This window comes from Podarcis melisellensis (genome assembly GCF_964234715.1).
Source record: "Podarcis melisellensis genome assembly, chromosome: 9".
In the NCBI taxonomy this organism is placed as follows: domain Eukaryota; kingdom Metazoa; phylum Chordata; class Lepidosauria; order Squamata; family Lacertidae; genus Podarcis; species Podarcis melisellensis.
The window spans coordinates 25,681,477-25,704,026 of NC_138541.1; the positions used below are offsets into that span (position 1 = coordinate 25,681,477).

General features: G+C 40.5%; 1 protein-coding gene across 30 annotated transcripts in view; it reads left to right on the forward strand.

Moving 5' to 3' along the window:
- ANK2 (ankyrin 2) overlaps positions 1 to 22,550 on the forward strand; it is a 333,722-nt gene that overhangs the window by 203,030 nt on the left and 108,142 nt on the right. For all 30 annotated transcript variants that reach the window (XM_081924696.1, XM_081924705.1, XM_081924714.1 and 27 more), the window contains exons 2-4: positions 7,720 to 7,821; positions 13,916 to 14,014; positions 15,628 to 15,726. In XM_081924696.1, coding sequence (XP_081780822.1) covers positions 7,720 to 7,821; positions 13,916 to 14,014; positions 15,628 to 15,726 — 300 coding nt within the window. The remainder of the gene's footprint in view (positions 1 to 7,719; positions 7,822 to 13,915; positions 14,015 to 15,627; positions 15,727 to 22,550) is intronic.

Genomic DNA, 22,550 nt, shown 5'->3' on the forward strand with positions numbered 1-22,550 from the left:
GGTGATGGCTGAAAAGCTGTGAAATGTTGGTAACTTAGTCTTTACTCCCATTGTAGCAATAGCTGCTTATTGAAGCTTCAAATAGCAAACTTTGGGCTGCTGCAATTATGCACCTGTCATTGTAGTATTGCCCCATTTCATTGTGCAGATATAAAGTCAAGGATCAAATTGAAGGGGCAGCTAAGGTTTTCTTAACAAAATAAAAAAATAAAAAAAATCCTTCAGATACAGTATCTGAAGAAGTGTGCATGTGCACGAAAGCTCATACCAATAACAAACTTAGTTGGTCTCTAAGGTGCTACTGGAAGGAATTTTTTAATTTTGTTTCGACTATGGCAGACCAACACGGCTACCTACCTGTAACTGAGGCTTTCTTAGTTGTGGTTGGACTCCAACTCCCAGCAGCCCCAGCCAGCCTGGCCATTGATCAGGAATGATGGGAGTTGTAGCCCAGAAACATCTGGGGGACCTCACATTAACCATCCAGCAAATAATAATATTACGCTGCCATCACATTTTCATATTTGGAAGAAGTACAAAGGGTAGGGTGCAGGGTTGATAAAGGAATGTGAAGGCAAAATGAGTCTCCTTCATGCCTGCTGATCCTTGGATTGGATTCCTTCCACATGTGCACATTGTGAAGCAGGAGATTTTCTGCCCACCCATATCCCCAGAAGGGGGTATTGTACAGGCAACCCCATTTTCCTTGTACAGATTGCTCCTTGTTGTATTGGGGCCAGCTGATGGGTTTGGAATGGAAATACGAAGTCACAAAAGTACTCTAATCGAACGTTGTTGTTGTTGTTTAGTCGTTTAGTTGTGCCCGACTCTTCGTGACCCCATGGACCAGAGCACGCCAGGCACTCCTGTCTTCCACTGCCTCCTGCAGTTTGGTCAAACTCATGTTAGTAGCATCGAAAACACTGTCCAGCCATCTTGTCCTCTGTTGTCCCCTTCTCCTCGTACCCTCAATCTTTCTCAGCATCAGGGTCTTTTCCAGAGAGTCTTCTCTTCTCATGAGGTGGCCAAGTATTGGAGCCTCAGCTTCACAATCTGTCCTTCCGGTGAGCACTCAGGGCTGATTTCCTTCAGAATGGATAGGTTTGATCTTCTTGCAGTCCATGGGACTCTCAAGAGTCACCTCCAGCACCATAATTCAAAAGCATCAATTCTTCAGTGATCAGCCTTCTTTATGGTCCAGCTTTCACTTCCATACACCATTACTTTCACTTCCATACTTCACTAATCGAACATACTTTCAGTTTAATCATGGATTGAAAAGAGTTGCCTTAAACCCAACTAACAGTGAATAGTGTTTGGGTTGGATTCTGATGAAGGACTTTATTCTGATGGAGGACGTTCCTCTGCATCCAAGTCCTTGTGTATAGGTTGTAGTTGATTTCTCCCTTATAGTCCCTGTCCCCTTCGAGACGAATGCCAACAACATGATACTTTTTATGTGTTCAGGAACAGCCATTGGAAATCTTGACACAAAGCAACCTATTTCATCTCAGGTCAAGTAGTTTATCACATTCACTTTTTATGTGTAATACTGCTTGCTGAGAAAGTGTCCACAACTTCCTCAGTTCACACAAATACTGCATTCATTTTGTAAAATTAAGATGGCACTTATCTCCCAGGCTTCTTTGTGTGTGTGTATTTTTTTTTTTAAATGTGGCTTGAGAAATCCTACAAATGTCAGTGAAAGCTAGATTGCCAAATGATTACAGTGGATTTATGGGATAGCTTTAAGGGTTAGATTTATACAGCTGCTTGTTAAATATTTTTCATCGGTATTATTTGCTGATATTAACTACTCCTTGCATTGGCTTTAGCAAAGTAATTTAGCATATGCTTAATTCAGTGAGATGTTGCATCCAATTTGTAGTCAAGAATGGTAAAGAATATGTGTTGGAAAAGTCATGTAGTTTTTATCCACATGGAAAGAGGTAAGTGTATGATGTAGGCATTGGAATGGTCTTTCAAAAAGTTACAATTAGTATACATTTGGAATATAAAATAGAAATAATAGGCAGGGAACTATTTTTTAATGTTTGATGTTTTACTATGTTTTATATATGCTGTAAGCAGCCAGAGAGGCTGGTGCATAATTGTTGTTGTTGTTAAAGGCAAGTACTGAATAAAAGGTTTGTAAACAAACCCAAGTTTTTAATCAGGAGGAAGTTACAGTAGCTTTGAAACTGTAAAGCTATACTGGAGAAGAAAGGCTAGGGAAGTCAACAGAAGGTTAATTTTAAAAGTACTGTACATCAAAATTTCATATGGAAAGAGTTAACCAGGCATCTACATTACTCCTACTTTGAAAAAATTGCTGTTCAAAATTATTATTATTGTTATTATTATTAATATTAGTATTATTTGCATATTCTAATATTCTAAAATGCTATGGGTAGTTGTAACTGCTAAGTAAAACCTGCATATGTCTTAACTATGAGAAATCCCATCTTCCTGAAAGGTAACCAGATAGTCAGTATGAGATATTCTTGTTTCATAAGGAACATTTTTATTGCTTGTACTCAGTTCACTTGAAGCTTGGTGTCCTTATACTTGACCTGTTCCTTCTAATCCCTCACTGGGCTTCCAGTGCTGCATCAAGCAACTAAGAATCAGGAGACAGCCCCATACTTTCCTGCCTCCTTCAAATACATTTCCACCCCTGCCTCCAGTTTCACTGCCAAATGCACTCCCAGCCACGTTTTTTGAATTCTGTGTGGCTGCTCATCTGACAGCTGAAGGTTGGAAGGTTCCTGGCAGCCCCGCTAGCTTGGCCGCACAGTCCCTGTCCCTTCAGCATTGGTATTTACCAATCTCAAGGCAAGAAGAAAGCACTTAATCCAGTGTTTCTCAAACTTCGGTCTCCAGCTACACCTCCCTGCAGCAGGTCCTCCCTCTACCTGCTTTCACAAAACAAAACAGATACGTGCACAGATGCAAGGAGGTAGAGAACCAGAGCCATTATGAGGCAGGTGGGGGTAAACTTTGGTCCTCCAGATGTTGCTGAACTGTGCCTCACATCATCCCCAGAGAACATGGCCAAGGCTGATGGGAGTTGTTCTCTAACAACATCTGGAAGGTCAAAGGTTCCCCATTCTTGCTATAAAAAAATGCTCCTCTCATTTTACCTTCAGGCCACTTCTTATCAGTCACAAAAATATCCAGAAATTGTGATGTGGCAGCACTAGAAGAGGGGCACAGCAATAGCAGCCTGTGGGGCTGTGTGGGTGAGACTGTGATGCTCTCCCACCTTTTGAACATGCCAGGGGTCAAGGCAGCAGGAGCTCAAGGTTGGCCCTGCAGCAGAGCCAATCCATTGCTCCCAGTCCTGCTTCCATTCTGTGCTTGCCCTGTGCTGGCCTCCCACTTCCTTGCCCCCCTCTCAGTGAGTGGCAGTGAGCCAGAAAAGAACCTTAAAAACAAATATGAACAATAGTTCCTTCTTGTGGTGCCATTTGACTGTGCGGTAAAAGCTGGAAGTTCCTTACCTTTATTCTGAAGATGGGAGGAGAAAACATGCAGCTCTGCATTACCTATCAATTAAGTATTTCTGACTGTCACGTAATATGTTTTCTTCTGGCTACAACTGAACCGATGACTCGGGTAATGTGATCTGAGCTCTCAACATGCAACCTGAAAATTAATGTCACTTAGAAGTAAGGGTGACTCTCCATTGCCAAATCCAGGGGGAATGCAAAGACGTTCCAGGGATCCTTCAGTGTTGGCTGACCCCAGCGCCACAGGCACAGCAAGAGATAAACACCTTAAGGTGGATTAAGGACAGTTTTCGTTTGTAACTGTGGAGACCTCATCTTGCAAATTAGTGGCATGAAAAGAAATGCAAGGCAGCAGTGGGGGGTTGAATATACGGGACACAAAAAATACTTCTTAAAGTCAACAACCAGCATTAAATTAATAGTCATTCTTAATTCTTATATGCAGAGCAATAAGTTCAGGAAGCAAACCTATTTATGTATGTATGTATGTATGTATGTATGTATGTATGTATGTATGCCGGCTCTCTCAAGGACAGGGACGGGAAACTTCTAGTCTGGCCCTCTAGGTCACCCTGTCTGGTCCTTGGAACTTTTGCCAGGATGACACCACCACGCCCACAGCCTCACCTTTAACTCTCTTTGGGTTTTTTTTGCCTGGCCTGAATGTGGCATTGAATTCTGATGATGTTTCTTGCTTGTCTGGAAATAAAAGGGTGTGTGTAGCCTGCTGCAGAATGGAAACGTTTGCATTTATTGCTTTGCCTACTTTTGCCTCTGGCCCCTGTAAAGTTGCCCTGAAGGGATTGTGGCCCTTGGAATGAAAATATTCTCTGCTCAAGGAAGAAGCACAGGTTTTTTTTTGTTTGTTTTAAAGAAAAGAATGGGTAGAGTTTTTTGCATGCTCAGCTTTGAATTTGTTAATAAAAAGAAATAATGTTCATCATACTCTACCAAGAGAGAAATCTGTGTGGGGAAGCAAGCTTCTATATGTGGATTCTGTCATTCGGTTGTGTTTTCACACTCCTTAGCTCCACACTAGCCTGGGCTTGACATCATCGTGGATGATGATGATGATTTATATACCACCCTATACCCAAAGGTCTTAGGGCGGTTCACAGAATAAAATAAAATCAAAATATAAAACCATACTGCCTCTGTTCCACTGGTTATCCCGGAAGCAAGAATTCAGGTTTCTTTTTGCGTAAACACATGTGTGTGTGCATAGGGACCTCTCCACATGATGAGGTTTCCTGCTTTTGCAGATTATGCAGCCCAGCTGTGCGGACCCTTGGTGCATTCAGCTATATGGGAGGGTGTTCTACAGATGTGCTAATGAACAAGGATTGATTAGAGCAGAGTTCACCATCACAGCAGCACTCTGCCCCCAAGCCATGCTCATTTCCCCCCTATTGAATGCTTGCAAGGCAATGTCAACCAATAAAGAACTGTGAAAAAAATGCAGCAATATTGTTTAAATGCAACATTGCCATACTTTATCATGAAAAGTATGTGCTCTGTGGTATAGCATGAAAGCACAAAAAAAAGGTTTCATCATCGATTTCTGCTTTCAGTTTCTGCGCTTGTAATAAAAGAGTCTGCTGCATTGCACAAAGTCTTCTCTGGCAGTAGATCGCCTCGCTTTCAAGTGTTTGACAGACACTGCTGCTGTGTCATGGTTACAGAGCTTCACTGGCTGATATTGAATGCTAGAAAAAGACTCCTGCAATGCCTTTTTCTCCTCCTTGCAGTGTGTTAAGTAGGGTTGTCTGGTTTCTTGATACTGAGGAGCCTGTAATATGCACCAGGATCTCCTTAAAGTATTTCTATATCTTTGTATTCTGGGGTAAAATCCAGAGTACAGTGAGCAGAGAATCGGTGCTGTTTTCTTGTTTCTCTCAGGGGGAAGGGCTGTATTAGAAGGTTTTTTAAAGTTTGCAATTCCATTTTCAGCCTTAATTTTCCATTTCTAGGTGCAGAAATATGTGCATTAAGTGTGGTATAAGGTCAGAACAGCATGACTGTCCCTTGGCCATGGTTTCACCTTCCTTCCTTTCTCATGGACAGGTTTACTTTACTGGGGTATTCCTAGTACTACCCCGGTGGAAGTGGACCAGGACAAATCCTCCAAGTGCCCTTTTTTGGCTCCACTAATGACAGGTCCAAACAAGCAAGAATTATTTTGTATCCTGTCCCCCCCCCCAAACCAGGAGTGTCTCCAGGTTTGGGAGGGAACCATAACAACATGACCACTGAGGACCCCCACTTTCACCAGTGGGCACCTAGCAGAGTTCTGATTAGCGCTGGGCAGGGAACAATGATTTAAGTTTCCACAGTGCCCCTGTCATAACATTATTCTTTACCTTTCTTCTGGGAAACAGATCATTTGGCAAACTCCCTAACTGGGGACTCACAATTACATTTACCTAACAGTGCATATACATGCTCCTTGTGTGGTTGTGTTTTTTGAGCAATCTGCCCTTCAGTTGTGTGTGTGTTTGGGGGGTTAATAGCAACATTGTGAAATTAAGGCAGGAGTCACAAACACTTTTACGTTGTATTTTGTCTCAATGGGGAGGTTTATTGTTTTGTTTTTATTATGTATTTTGATCTTGTATTTTTATGCTGTGAACCACTATATGATCTTTAGATAGATAGAAAGAAAGAAAGAAAGAAAGAAAGAAAGAAAGAAAGAAAGAAAGAAAGAAAGAAAGAAAGAACTTACTGGGTCTTGCTTCTGAGTAAGCATGGGTAGGATTGTGCTTCACATGGTGGTATACTTGGACAAATTTTCTCTTGTCTGTACATATAGCAATGAAACACTTTGAAGCTTTCTGAGCATTTATCTAAGTCTTTGATTGAGTAGCTATGATACCACGGAAGAGATTAATGTTCTATCTGCTGGGAAATGAGGTCCATCTGACCAACATTATCCCTTTGTTAAGGAAGCAAAAGTCAATTGGAGCTGGGAGAAAACCCCTCACACAGGGTTGTTTTTGGGGGACGGGGGCATTGCGTCCTGTTGATAGAAAAGGGCAATGAAGTGGAGCCCTAAGGAGTAATGGGGCACACAACACAAGCAAGCCAAGAAAATAGTGAATCTAGTGCCTTAGGAGGCAAAATGGCTACAAAAGAGAAGACAGTAAGCTGTGCAGCTTGAACCTGAGGGAATGATGGGTGGAGGAGACAGAGGAATGAATCAGGGCTGGGAGTTGATGAGGAAGGGATCAACGAGATTGGAGTGGCAAAAACCTTAAAGAAGATCTGTGTGCTGTTGATCAAGGTGAGGGAAAAGAGATGGGAGATGCTTGGGGACAGCAACTATGAAGGGCGAGCTCAGGGCTGGGGTACCTGTAGCCACCCATTATTGGCTGTGCTTTCTGGGACTGATAAGACCTGGCGTCTAACAACAACTGGAGTGTCACGGGTTCCCCATCCCTGGCTTAGATAGACACAGAAGGAAAGGACGAAGTTTGACCTAATCTGTTGTAATAACCAGCCAGATCTTAGTCTTTTGTTCTCTTGTGAATCAATTGAATCATGTGAAAAGCAAAGTATATTATCATAATTAGGCATTTTGCCAAGATTATAACGGGTGTGAGTAACTGTAGTGGTGGTAATTTTGTATCTTTTGGATGCTATTTTTTAAATTTTTTTTTTACTGATAACTTATATTTCTACCTGGGGAAAAAATCATAATTATTTTTGGCTCAACTTAGACTGTGTTCTCACAAATTTTTGCTGCTCAGATCCACATTGAACCATTCGACCGGTTCAAACATTGCTTCCATACATACACTTAATACTGCCCCAATGTTGCCACGCTTCCTTGCTCCTTTTTTCCAGATGTCCACACATTAGACAGATCTTTGTAGGTGCAGAACAGCTGTATGTGTATTGGTAACCTTTCAAATTTCCAGCTAGTTGGGGGGCGATGACAGTGAGGTGCAACAGGGTTGAGGATATTTTGGGAAAACATTGTTGAGAAATATTGGTCAAATATTTGATTATTGGCTTTCCATATGGTTACATGCACACCACAGCATGTGGTAAATAATCTGTATTAGAATAGGGATGCCCAAATCAGCAGTGCAAATTATTGGAACTGAAACTTCAGTAACATAAATATGCAGGTTCTTTCTTTGGTCCTACTTGTGCTGTGTACCTTTGAAGAAGAAATGTAATAGTATCCTCTTGCTTATTTTCACAGTCTGACAGCAATGCAAGCTTCCTCAGAGCTGCCAGGGCTGGCAATCTGGACAAAGTTGTGGAATACCTGAAGGGAGGAATAGACATCAATACATGTAATCAGGTAAGTGGCTCATGGTTTACAGATTTTGGCATAATATGCAAGTGGGAACTGCAGAAGGAACTGGGTAGAAGGAAGAAGGGAAGGAGTGTTTTTTTTTTCTTTTGCTGGCCTTTCCTTCCCCCTACATTGAATTGAGTGCTGAAGGTGGGGTGGAAAGATATTCCTGTGAGCCACACACACACACACACACACACACACACACACACACACAAAATTTTCACTGTTTTATCTACAAATTTATTGTGTAAACTGTTAAACAAACAAATATAGTTTTTATTGATTTTCACCGTATAACAACAAAAAGAGAAAGAAAAAAAGAAAAAAAATGCAAAAACAAAATCCCAACTTAGCCCCCTCTCCAGTCCAGGACAAATCAGTCTATTTAAGTTTGCCAAAGCCCAGTCTGTGATTTCAGTGGTTCCCGTTATTCATGGTTATCAGGAAAGGAACATTTAAATGGAGTCTCTGTATGTTTTGACTACATAATTAATGAGTACTATAAACATGATAAATAACAACAAAAGGTGGCCACTCGCTCTATAGTGCATTTACATGGAGATTAATAGTAGATCAGTGGCTCAGAATAGGCTTAAATTAGTTAACAGGCAGTTCTTATAGAGAAATTTCTTTTTGACTCCATCCATAATCTGATTGCAAGCAAGATAGAACACCTAAGTCTCTCCTTAGAAAAAAAATTTAAACCATCTTAGCAACTTTGCATCCTGTGAGTCTTATCTCTCCTACAATTATAATCTCCTGGTTTTGCAGAGGAAAGGTAAAAGCCAGAAGTCTCAAGATTATTATCATGCCTCCTGTACGTCAGAAGGAAGGGATGAGGTCAACTTTTATCAAATGCTTAAACAGCTCCTGTGATGTTTGCCCACACAGATATTCTAGATTGAGAAATTCCCTCCTATCCCCGAATTTAATTCCCTTAGTAGATATGAACCTACTCCTCTTCAATCAACATTTCAAGGGCAGTAGTATATATTGGCAGGGACATATTTTATTGATTTTTATGGAAATTGGAAAGCTTCTGTTTTGTTCTTGGGCATGGTGTGTCCCTTTTGCTTTCTACAAATCAAGTGTATCTTCCTCCACAATGCACCTGGTGTTCAGTGATCCCAAGTGCGGAAGTCTGAGGTTTCCCTTGCTATTTCTGTGTAGCATCAGGCAGCAAGTAAACACTTCGTAGGGTATTTTTAGATGGAAGCTCAATGTGTGTTGGAGCAGATAGAATCAAGTAGCTAATGGACATCTGCAGTAATCAGAACTGCTCAAATGCTAACTAGTTTGTTTCACACTGGAAACAGCCTCAGCGCATGCAAAGGATCATGCATTTGCTTTATTTCAAATCTATACAAGTGAATTGAGAAAGAAAAAATATTTTTTTAAAAAAAAACAAACCCCGATATGGGGATTAACATCTTAAGTATGTTTATGTGGGAGTAACCCATACAAAGTTCAGTGGGAGTTACTCCCCATTATTATGTTAGCTGATCTGAGATATTTTATCTGAAGAGAATTGTGTTTGCTGTATGGATATGACATACCAGTGCTATGATCAGATGAGCACTTGGTCAATGTTCTTTGTATGGATCAAACTGGATGTATGATCCATGTCATGCAGCAGCTTCCAACTATAATCATTCCAGAACAGCCACTTCAATTTTGCCAAGATCAAGCACTGTAGTGCAGCTGATGTGATGTTAGTTTAGGCCTGGGACCAAAGCTGTATGCTCTCTTTGTCAAACACAATTTTTGATGTTCAGAGAGGATGAGTTAAAATCATTGTTTGCCATGTTTAATGTGTTTTCACACTTTCTCAGTCTGTGTGTAAGTAGAAGTTATTGATGTCTATTTTGTCCCTGTCTAATTGCACAATATCCACTTCCCCTCTGTACTCTTATCTATAAATCTCTAGTTACCAAATCTCACATTTGCTACATTTTTGATTGAAAATACATTTGAAAAAGGATATGATAGCAAATGTCTTGGCTTCCCATACAGCCTACTTGCTTTATCCTTAAAGCAAACAGATACTTCATTAATGCTCATTCTGAAGAAACACTAGGCAATCGTATATTCTTAGTTTTATTCTCATTTTCTTACAGATAATAGGATGGATGTAAAACAGGAATGGCTTTAAACAAGTTCAGGGCTGCTTTGCCATGAGGGCTATGTTTCACCTCCACCGCCTGAGGCAATATGCCTCATTATTTATACCCTTTGTTGAGAATCACACTTAGGGATAGTCCTGTTTCACTAGGGTCCTGCCTATGTGCTTTCCATAAGTATATTGTACACTTCTTAATGGCTTCATGCTATGAAGTGGTTTTAAATTTCTTAAATATAAAATAAAACTAAAATAGCAACTCTGTGAACAGGATACTGGACTAAATGGGCCTCTGATCTGATCCAGCAGAGCTTTTCTTATGTTCTTATTCTTCCATGTGTCTGAAGAAAAACTGATCCTGCAGATAGCTCAGTCTGGAGAGCATGAGATTCTTAATCTCAGGGTTGTGGGGTGAAGTCACACATTGAGCAAAAGATTCCTGCATTTCAGGGGGTCGGACTAGATGACCCTTGTGGTCCCTTCCAACTCTACAATTCTGAGATTCCTCACTTCCTGCTGTGATTGAAAGTATCTGATAAAATAGCATGACATTTGCAAAATCTCAGATATGGATATAGTAAGCCTTGATATAGGCTTTTTATCTAACCTAGCAACCTTATTTGCTGTTATTTTTTAATATGGGGAAGGGAATCCCTGGTTGTTTCTGCAAAGCACCTGTACTACTTTTCCTAGGTCACTCACAGAGCAGCTTGCCCTTGTAATTAAATTGCAAACTCCTCCCACATCTGATCACCTGAAGAACTGACATTGTTTACAGATGGAATTACTCCATGGCAACAGAGATGCTAGGAAATAATCACTGCTTGGTCATGATACACTTGTCCTCACTTGGAACCACTTTCAACCATGGATTGAGTCCTGGGTTGTGTAAACAAATACAGGGCTAAAGTTAGTTAGGATGGTGCTGTATCTAAGATAAAAGTGATCACGTGAAAAAGCCTGCCATTAGCCAAACCCTGCTCTTTCCTTTTCTCTTCCTTCCATCCTTTTCTCCTTCCCTTTCTGTAGGTTCACGGCACTATTTTTTTTTTTTGTAGAATCTAGAGTGGGCTCTTCATTGAAAGGCTCACAGAACATTGAACCTTGTGTTCTGCTGCTGAAAGACTTTATTATTATTATTATTATGCCCAGACCTCCAGAATAGACCGGTGGATAATGGGGAAATCAACATGAGTCTTTCCCTCTGTGGTTTTCTGCTGCCTTGATCCATTTAATCAGATAAAACAGCATTTGGTTTCCAGCCAGCCTCTTTTCTAAATAGGTTGGATTGTGCCCAGCTGACCTTTTGCTGTTTCCACTGATCATTAAAACTGAATAGATCCTTTAATGTAATCTGTACAGTATTGTGTCAATTCATTTAATGCTGAATTCCAAGGTCTATAGTTGTAAATAAATCTGCTAGATTTCCTGTTTTAGCCAGGTGTGCTAGTAAGGCATTTGGGGGATCCTAAGTAGGCTTACTTTATTTATTTATTCGTACTTATTTATTAAAATATTTTATCCCATGTGGAGGTAGGTTTCCATAGAAATTAACTGGACCTACTTCAAAATAAATAAATATCTTTTGAATATTTTAAAATATCTGTTTTTATTCATACTTCTATTGGTTTCTTTTATATTTTTCTGAACAGCTTAGATGTTTCCTTACCAGCAAGGCTCATACTGACCAAAAAGAACGCCTATTTGCTCCTATCCCTTTAACAATAGTTTAATTTTCAGAAATCAGCTGGTTAAGCTTTTGACAGCATGGGAATTATCACCTCCTAATGTATGTGCAAGGAACGTGGGTGGCGCTGTGGGTTAAACCACAGAGCCTAGGACTTGCTAATCAGAAGGTTGGCAGTTTGAATCCCCGCGACGGGGTGAGCTCCCATTGTTCGGTCCCTGCTCCTGCCAACCTAGCAGTTCAAAAGCACGTCAAAGTGTAAGTAGATAAATAGGTACCACTCCGGTGGGAAGGTAAACGGCATTTCCATGTGCTGCTCTGGTTTGCCAGAAGCTGTCTGTGGACAAACACTGGCTCACTCGGCCAGTAAAGTGAGATGAGCGCCGCAACCCCAGAGTCGGTCACGACTAGACCTAATGGTCAGGGGTCCCTTTACCTTTAATGTATGTGCATTAAGCCGCATATATTAAAGGCAGACCTACAGTGACCAGTGCAAGGATCCAAGTGCAAGGAGATTGAGGATCCAGAATCCCTTAACATACTATGGCACCTAGAATTCTTTGAGGGAATAAATGTACTTTATTGGGCTTTACAGTGTGCATGCAGCCTTTAGGCCTCTGCATGTATGGTGGAGTTATTCATTACTGGGAGTGGGGATTATTTGAATGAATAAAACTTTTGTTTGATCCAGAAATGGTTATGTTAGGATTTCCCCAAGAGCAAGCAGATAAAATAATAAACTTCTCTCACTTGGAATCTATTTATAGTAGCCAGAAAAACTATGACAAAGTTTTGGATATCTAGGTATATTCTGGGACAGTCAGAGTGGTTTACTGCTATATAAATAATGAAAGTAATAACAGCTGTTGGATATACTAGAGCCATTTCATTTTCATTGGGTGTGAATAAAGTGGCTGCTTTTGGCAGCTAGAATTTAAATATCCATGTTTGAGAAATTATCTGATTTCTTATTTGTTTACAAAGAGCCACCACCCCTTTAAGTCTGCGTATCTGATAGAGGAGGTGTTGTTTTATTTTAAGAATTGTTTATGTACTCTGCTGTAGAACTGAGTGGATAGTACCATATTTTTAGCTCCATAAGACACACTTTTTTCCTCCTAAAAAGTAAGGGGAAATTTGTGTGCGTCTTATGGAGTGAATGCAGGCTGTGCAGCTATCACTGAAGCTAGCACAGCAAGAGTGAGAGCTGCACAGCGCCTCTTGTTCTGCTGGCTTCCCAGTGAAGCGGGAGGAGGAACGGAAGGGAGCCCTTATGGAGCCCCTTCTGTTCCTCCTCCCGCTTCGCTGAAGAGGCGCTGCGCAGCTATCGCTGAAGCCAGCACAGCAAGAGCGAGAGCTGCGCAGCACCTTTTGTTCTGCTAGCTTCAGCGATAGCTGCACAGCTTGCTCTGGCTTTTCAGGGAGGTGGGAGAAAGGATGGAGGTCAGCCCTTCAGTCCCTTCTCCCACCTCCCGGAAAAGCCAACAAGAGCCGCGGCAAGTGAGCGTGTCTGCTGCTCTTGCTGGCTTTTCTTGTTTTCCTCCTCAAAAAACTAGGTGCGTCTTATGGTCGGGTGCATCTTATAGAGCGAAAAATACGGTAAATAGTTTTAACAAACAAATATGTGAGGTGGGCAAGCCAGGTAATTCTGAGCACAGGGAGGGCCAAGAAGACTTTTCAGCACTTGAATGGACAGAAATGAGAGAAACCCCATCCAATTCTTGTTTTATATACTGCACTCAAAGGTTCGCTTTAAGTAGACTTTGGGAGGTTTAAATGAGGGTGCTACTATGTAGACTCCTTTGAACTTCCTGAAACCTACCCATTTTGAGATCAGTACATCAGTGGGATCGGGAGAGGTCATAGAGATTAGAATTCAGTCCAACCTTGTGTTTGCTAGGCAGCTTCCTTTGTGCGTCCCCCACACTCCCATGGGAAATGGGTGGGCAGAGTCTATGAGATTTCAAAGGTATCTCCTTCTGTGACTCAAAATTTCTTAATGGTATTTGCAAATATTGAGAGAGATGTGTAGGTGTTTGTGTGGTGGACGTGGTGGATGGCCTGACCATGTATGCTTTGGAAGTGGGACCTGGAGCTTCATATGTGAATGGGATGGGACAACAGCCCAATCTCTGACTGGCAGTGGCTATGCCAGCTGAGAACTTTTTAGCTGCTGATGACCGTGATTGTAGCTAAGATTTTATGTATTCAAAGCCTGTGCTACACCACTAGGGTTATACCTCTTTAAGAGGGGCCAAATGGGAAGTTTATTTTTTATTTTTTCCTTGCAGAATGGACTCAATGCTCTACACCTGGCTGCCAAAGAAGGCCACGTGGGGCTGGTTCAGGAATTGCTGGAAAGAGGTTCTGCAGTGGACTCTGCTACTAAGGTAATATATTCACTGTATCATTATATAGAAATGGTTCTCTGTGTGTGTGTGTGTGTGAAATAGAGCAAGGGTAGACAATGTGGTTGGACATTTGATCAGGTGACATGGTCAGGTTAGGGATGATGGGAGCTGTAGTACAGTAACATTTACTTATTTAGAGCATTTGTTTCCAGCTCTTCAGCCAAAAAGGCTCCCAGAGTGGTTTGCAAACATTCAATTAAAACAAGACAGTCTTTGTCTGAAAGCTTACAATCTAATATAAAAACACAATAGACAAGGGAAAGGGGGCAGGGAGAGGGAAAGAGACATTGTGAGAGCACCACAGCCACCTATGATTCTATTCCTGAAACAGACTAATGATGAACATTATTTGTTTCAACTCTGCACTAAGATCCATTAGACAGTGTTTCTGAAACATGTGCTGAAACTCCTGAGTATATGTCTCACACACCTTCCATCTGACAACAGCACTGTACTCTGTCCTTCCTCATTAACGTTGGCTGTGCATGCCTCAAGAATGCAAGCACACACTTTCCATCGACCTCTGCAAACTCAAACCAACCCTCCCTTGGTACACCTGTTGGCTTCAAAGTAAAAACATAGGAGAATTAAAGATCCTTCTCCTATAATATATAATCACAAAGATGATAAAGTCTTTGATCCAGATTTGGTCTCCATGAACAGATGGGCTTTGGACTGATTGGAAGGTCACATGCCTGTTGTGTCCTCCTCATGCCGCCCTGCCACCCCCCCCCCCCTGAAAAATGCTCCTGGGTCTATGGCCCCAGCAGCCCCCTCCCACACTACGCCCCTGCCTGGAGGGCCTCATTGTCCCCCCAGGTCTGAGGTTTCCTATGTAGACAATCCTGGGGGCCAATGGTCCGAATGTATAAGGAGTTTCCTGTGTTCCCATGAAAACTGCCCCCTTGTCATGCAAGTAGAAAGTAATTTCATATTACTCCTTAGGATTTTTCTGGTTGGGAATAATTTACCCTTGTCTTGGTGTTAATAGCTGGCACCATGAGGCAAAACCAGTTCAAGGGATGCAGCTTTTTTGCCTTCGCCTCTATCCCTGTGAATATTCTAGAATTATCAGGTTTATCAAAATTGGTTTGCATCACTGAAGGGCAGTGCATAGCAAGAACATGGTGGTATTATATACATACCATAAGAGTCAAAGTATGTATATATGGTATGTATCTGAAGAAGTGTGCATGCACACGAAAGCTCATACCAAGAACTAACTTAGTTGGTCTTTAAGGTGCTACTGGAAGGATTTTTTTTTTGTTTTGACTATGGCAGACCAACACGGCTACCTATCTGTAACTGAGTCAAAGTATTGAAATAAGAGGTTCCCACATTATGGACCTCCCTAGCTTAAAAAAAAAAAAGAGGCCAAAAACATTTCTCTCTAATAAATTTTTCGGTAGCCTTAATCCTAGGAGGTTTATTTTGAATGAAGAGAAAGTTATTGAATAGTTTTAATGCAGGAATGCTAAAGTTTCAATTGATGTTATGAATGTGAATGAGAATACTGTTTATTGAAATCTGGGTTTGGGGCAAATCTGTTTATGAATAAATTATTATTACTATCATTAACTTTTATCAAACAGAAAGGCAATACTGCATTGCATATTGCATCCTTGGCTGGGCAGGCTGAAGTTGTCAAAGTTCTAGTGAAGGAAGGAGCCAATATTAATGCACAATCTCAGGTATGTTTGGCATTTTCTGCTTTATAAAAATGCAATGTTGTATAAAGTGCTCTAAGCCTTAAGTTGGCAAATCTGACTCAAGGTTAATTGGTCACACACAGTGAATTGCCCAAATTATTCAGCACAGTGGGACATATTGAAACCTCACCAGCAGTTGGAGCGCAGCAGCTAAATCAGATATTTTGCAAATCATGCTCATTAGCAATGGAAAGGCATCTCTCAGTCTTCAGATTATGAAATTATAAGCTTTCTCCTGGAATGTAGAACTTCATTTTGAGGTATGGAATTCAGTGAGGAGCCGTATAGCTAACATAAACTGAATTCCAATATTCTTGAAGCCATCTTTTTATGCTTCTCCAAATATACCTTTTTCACTCTTGTATATTTTCAAATAAGGATGTAGTACTATTGATTCTCAGCATGCAACAATACATTTTCTGCCCTCTAGAATCTATATAATTGATTTTTAAACTGTGTTCCTGGAAACTCTTTTAAGTTTGAAGATTTTCTCATTGGGGTCACTTGGGCATTCTAGGTCATATTTGCAGTTTACATGGGCCAGTGGTCAGACTGACCTCATCCGGTTGACGCACCACACAAAATTAGAGTGCACCCGAAATATGTCCTAGAATATTCTGCAGCACCAAAGGGTTCCTCAGCACAATGTTTGTATGGAAAAGCAACATGGACAAACTCATCTTATCTCAATTTGAAATAAGAATGGTTCTTTCTAAGCTTCTTCACAAAAAGAATCTTAGGGGGTGGAAATGACCCTTTCTAAATGCTTTCCATGGCCTCAGAATGTGGCACAATGTTGTATCTTGAGGTAGACATAGCCGAGAAGGAAATACATAGAAAGGACTTCAGCACTCCCCTGTGGGCCTTCCTAGTCTGAGAGTGTGGATTCCTTCATCCCTTCTACAGTTGGCTACTGCAGAGTTAGACAAGAGTCCTTTAAGTCAGCACAGCCATCTTCTCAGTGAGGTGGGCCCAACTGCACTGCTAGTCAACCTACAAAAAGGTCTCAAATGCCTTGGCTCTGGGCTGAGATAGCATCTTCCACACCCCAGCTGTCACAACTGCCAAGGGTCCTGAGCTGCTTTAGGAGAACTGCCTTCACTCTGCCTAGACCTGACTTGACCTATGCCTGATCTTCACTTTACCTCTTTGTTGTCTCCAGTTTCCCTATGCGCTTCAAGCCCCAACACAACAACATAACATGATAATGCTTCTTCCCTGCAACTAATGTCTCTCCTCCCTTTCATCGCCAGCCCTGCCATTCACTTTCCTTTCCCCAAACCTACAGTAATAACCAGTGGAGATTTGTGTGAAGGAGAGAGCAGCTATTCAGACTTTCCTTAGCCTTGAATACCTAACAGCTGAGCAGATTCTATCACAAAGGTCTGTGGGAATTATAGTTTGTCAGAATGCATGTCCAACTGCAATTCCCAGGGATCTTTGCAGTGGGAGCCTTACACTGAGAACATTTTCAGGCATAATGCTGGCCTGTGACATAATCCTCTCTATTGCATGCACACTATCCAATGCTGTATGTGAAAGGTAAGTTTTTTGGGTGGAGAAAGGCAGGCTCGCCTGACGCCTTCATTAGATATCTTTAGGTGCCAAGCAAAAACATTTCTCTTCAACCAGGCATTTGGCTGATTAACATTCCATGGCTTTTTCAATGCATTTGTGGAAGGAGTGTTATTGGTTTTGCTTCATGTATTTTGTATTCTCATTTTGTATCTTTCTGTTGTGAACTGCCCTGGGATCTTTGGATGAAGGGCGGTATACTAATATAATAAAAAATAATAATAATGTAATAGTTTGAAATGGCATGAACTTATTTATTTGGCTCAGGTTCTAAACACCTAGCTATTTTGGAATGGGGTGGGCCATTCATTTCTAAATTCTGCCTCTGTCTAAAACTTAGTCACCTGCTATTAAAGCAGAAAATCTGAAGAACATTGATGTAGATGATGGTTTAGATTCAGCGGAAGTCAAAAAATCATTGATGTAATTGATATATTGTGTTCAAATTCAGTACCTGTACAGGGTTGTATAAATTTCAAATTTTGCCATGCTGCATTAATTTCCCTTTCTTTTGCCAAAGAGCTGCATTACTCTGTCACAATACAAGCTGATACTTGAAGGTTGGGGGAAATTGGTGCATACAAAGGGACGCAGTGGATTGTGGCCTTTGTGCACATGCAGAAAGCCCTCTGAGATGGGATGAAACTCTGCAAGAAGACCATTCATTTCAATAGGCCTTGCAAGTTGTGCACTTGGTCATTAATTTAGCAATTTAAAGAAAAGGGGGGTCCCAAACATACTAAATCTGTAGTCAGGTTCAGTGCTTAATATTAATGAACAATGGCTATTCACAAGCCGCAACTGCAAGACACCCTCTGGAATAATGCTCTTTTCTCTTTTACATAGAAGGAAATGCCGCAGTATTTCAGGCAGGAGTCTTTGATCTATTTTGGTAGCTGCTGAGTCACAGCATCCAACAGAAAAAGCTTCAGAAAGGGAAAGGGTAGAAGGAATTTGCAAATCACAAAATAAAAGGTCATCTGTAGTCAGATGGAACTGTTTAATCTGTGTGTGACACCACTGAAGTTCACTGCACTAAGGGCCCCCAAGCTATATACAGTTAGGCGATTTTAAATATATATACATATTTTTACGACCACCAATACCCATGCAGTTTTATAATACGTGTGATGGAGTTAGGCCTTGTCCTGTATCCTATAGTAATGCCACATTGTTGATGCTGTTGCATTTTGTAAATTGGCAATAACAAGCAGAGACCCACCTAAAATCATAGCTGTGAGGCAGCGAGTGGGGTTGACCATAATTTATTCTCTGTGCCTTTGTTCTGTCTCTTACACACTTCATATGCTCCTTTATTTGTCTTATACATGCCTTTATTCACATACATTACTCTTAGATATAAAGGTAAAGGTAAAGGACCCCTGACAGTTAACCTCTGAACGACTCTGGGGTTGCAGCGCTCATCTCGCTTTACTGACCGAGGGAGCCAACGTTTGTCCACAGACAGTTTTTCCAGGTCATGTGTCCAGCATGACTAAGCCGCTTCTGGCAAAACCAAAGCGGCATATAGATACTCACATATGCCACTATAATATATCCTGGATAGCTCAGTTGGTTAGAGTGTGGTGCTGATAACACCAAGTTTGCAGGTTCAATCCCTGTATGGCACAGCTGTGTATTCCTGCGTTGCAGGGAGTTGGTCTAAATGAACCTCAGGGTTCCTTCCAACTCTACATTTCTATGATTCTATGAATCACCGGATCTATATATGTATTACTGCAATGTTGGGACGCGTGTAGTGCTGTGGGTTAAACCACAGAGCCTAGGACGTGCCGATCAGAAGGTCGGCGGTTTGAATCCCCGTGACGGGGTGAGCTCCTGTTGCTCGGTCCCTGATCCTGCCAACCTAGCACTTGTCAAAGTGCAAATAGATAAATAGGTACCGCTCCGGCGGGAAGGTAAACGGCGTTTCCATGCTCTGCTCTGGCTCGCCAGAAGTGGCTTAGTTATGTTGGCCATGTGACCTGGAAGCTCTCTCGGCCAGTAAAGCGAGATGAGCGCCGCAACCCCAGAGTCGGTCACGACTGAACCTAATGGTCAGGGGTCCCTTTACCTTTTAATGTGGGAGAAGAATGTTTGGCTTACGAAAAATAATTTTATACATTGCATAATTTGAGTCTATCTGATGGTGTAAAGAATGTGCTTTTTCTTTCAACATTATAAGGGCATCCTGCAAAATTGTTAAGAACTCAGTAAGCCTGAGGTCGTACTTGCTGTGAATTGCATGGTGGCTTTGTCCGTCATAGGGTTGGCTGAACTATAGGACTAGCCCAGTACTGTGTTTTAGTATAAAGCTGCAATAGGAGGTGGTTTATTTAGATATATAGCCCTATTATGAACCCCATTGGTTCACAGTAGGCAGAGGTACTGCATCATAAGGAAGAAGGAAAAAACAATTTCTTGAACAGAAGATTCACAGTGCATATTACAGTGACAAAGGAAGTGAGTACCAAGAAACAGAATAGAACAGCATGAATCATATGCTTCCCTTTAATTTCCCCCTGATATTTTAGCTCTCAGCAGTTCTTATTTAAGTCCATCAGCTCACCCATAGATGGTGGGGGAGAATATCTTCGGTTAAAACCAAAGAAACAAAGTGAAATGGAGGGATGGGAATTGAGGGAAGTGGGAGCCCAGGGACCTTTACTAATCCTAATTAATATTCTCCAAAGCCTCTTTAAAAACAGGTAACCAACCAACCTATGCCCGTTTTCTTGGCTCAGCTGAGACCTGTACCCCATAGCAAATCCTTTACCCATTAAGATCATGTCTGTATAAAATAATTTTATTTACATTTGTCAGTCATGTCATACAAAATAAAATGTCTCAATATATATTATGAAGAAAGAGAAGGTATGGAATTATATATTACACCCATGACAATGCTCAGGGTTTTTCCGTTTCCATTTTTTGCTAAAAATCATTAGGGCAAAACATTGGCTCATTTGTTTCTCTTTGTATCCCCTTCCTCCATCAGATTAAATGAATGCTATGAATCATTTTAGCTCAAGAAGCTATCAAATAGTTTTGTTTTTTTCATTTGTTCTAATTATACAATTATCATGAACATTCATTATCCAATTTTATTTCGCTGTATTTTTCACCAAAAGCTTTAATACAATGCCAATATATGACTTCTCCGTCCTTTTTTTTTAAAAAAAACCTCACTCTGAATCCCATTTTAATGAAAAATGCCAGAAATATAAATATCATCTTCACAGGGAGTATATAATGAATATTCTAGCTTTTCAGCACATTAATTGGTAGCACTAAATGTTCCAGGCACTGTCTACAGGCATTGTAGCAGATGCTTGGTCCTCGAATTCTGATCCAAATTGAATTGACTCAAAAAATAAAGACAGCCAGGCTCATACCAAAAAATAAATAAAAAATGACAGGTGCTCTAACACATTATAATCTCGTTCCCACTTAGATGCAAATAATTAGATATAAGAGGGCTGTGTAGGACATTATATATTTAGATGTAGGCAGCTCAAATATAGGCAGTTGGAACACAACTTGTGCTAAATAAAGGGTAAATTACAATATTCTAGCAATGGTTCCAGGTACTTTAACTCCCCCACCTTCCTGTTTGATGGCTATATTTACGAGGACTCAAGAATCAAATATTTGGCCCAATTTTTAGCTGCAGTTAATTTCTGGTACATACAACAGAAAATAAAGCACTAATATGCTGGCAGAAACAGAGAGAACAAGAAAACAGTATTTTAAGAATTGTTTGTTGTTGTTGTTGTTAAAATTAGTTAGCTACTTTATCTTGCCTAGGCAACCCAGAATGACAAATAAACAACCCCATATAGATACATTAAAACAGAGTGGAAAAGAAATACTTTTAAAAAATCCAACTTACTTCCAAAAGGCCTCAGATAGTTAAAGGCAAAAGTCTTGTTTATAGAGGAAAGTTTTTGTCTGGCACCATGGTGGAAAACTAGTATCAAATTGACATTGTTACATCCAAACTAGGCCTTAGGGAATTTATATAGCATTTTTCAGTGATCATAGCACTTTATTATCTGGTTGTAAACTTTACAACAATTCTGTAAACTAAGTTGTTTTCAGCATCCTTGTCCTATTGCTTATGTAGAGGCCAAGGCTAAGAAGGTCATAGCTTACTCTAAGCCCACTTGTGAGTTCATACCTGAGGTGAGATTTGAACTGGGGACTACCACAGTCATAGCTCAACTCCTTTGCTAATACATTCTACAGTACTTGCTGCATGATGTGCAAAGCATAATTGGCTCAATCTTTCATCTATTCAAATAAGAACTGATGTGATTATTTTTGCTCAGCTCTCTGTGTTTATTTTAAATTAACATCTAGGTCATTCTTTTAAAAAATTGTTTAAAAATGTCATCAGCTGCTGTTGAAAATAATTCTTGATTCCACAAGCATGTGAAAATTCAGTTTTTGCTTACTTATATACTCCTCCTGCAAATTAAGAAGATGGGTTTATTACTCTATTACACTCAAAATAGAGCAATATCAGACACATTTTAATTAAGCTCATTTAAAAAGTGCACATTGAATACAATTAAACACTAATTCTGCCCCTACTGCCCCATATTTGCTACCTTGATCTAGGCCTGGGCTAGCCCAGTGTACTGGAAGTATCAATTTTTTGCTGAACCAGCCTCAATTTTAAAGCTAAAGAAACATTCTGTATGGGTTCTAAAACCATGTTCCATTGTTTAGTACATTCCACCTCCCCATTAAAGATATTTTTTCCAAAAGATGCATGAATGGAAGATGGCTTGCATAACCAATTTTTTCTCTTTCAAGCTTCCAATAAACTTTTATAAACAATAGTTACAGATTTAGTTCAGAGAAAGATCCCGTTAGTCCATCGAGAAACTTCAGTGGGAGTGTTTCAGCATCTTCTAATCTGAATTTACTATTTTCACAGAAAATCCAAAAAGTAAAAACAAACAAACAAATCCGGATTGTATGGGAGGAAAATATGGGATTTTATTTTGAGGAGGATGACATTGTGTTGTTGTTGCAAAACATTTGCATGAAGGAGCAGCACAGAGTTTATAACAAACTACAGGGTGGAAAGCACCCTGAGACTAATGACATTTTGTGTGGGTTTGGAAAAAATGACAAATTCTGGTTAGTTAAAAATAGAAGCAAATGCTGCCTGTTTCCTCATGGCTGTGCTGAAGAAGTAGAGGGGAGAGGGAGCACACAAG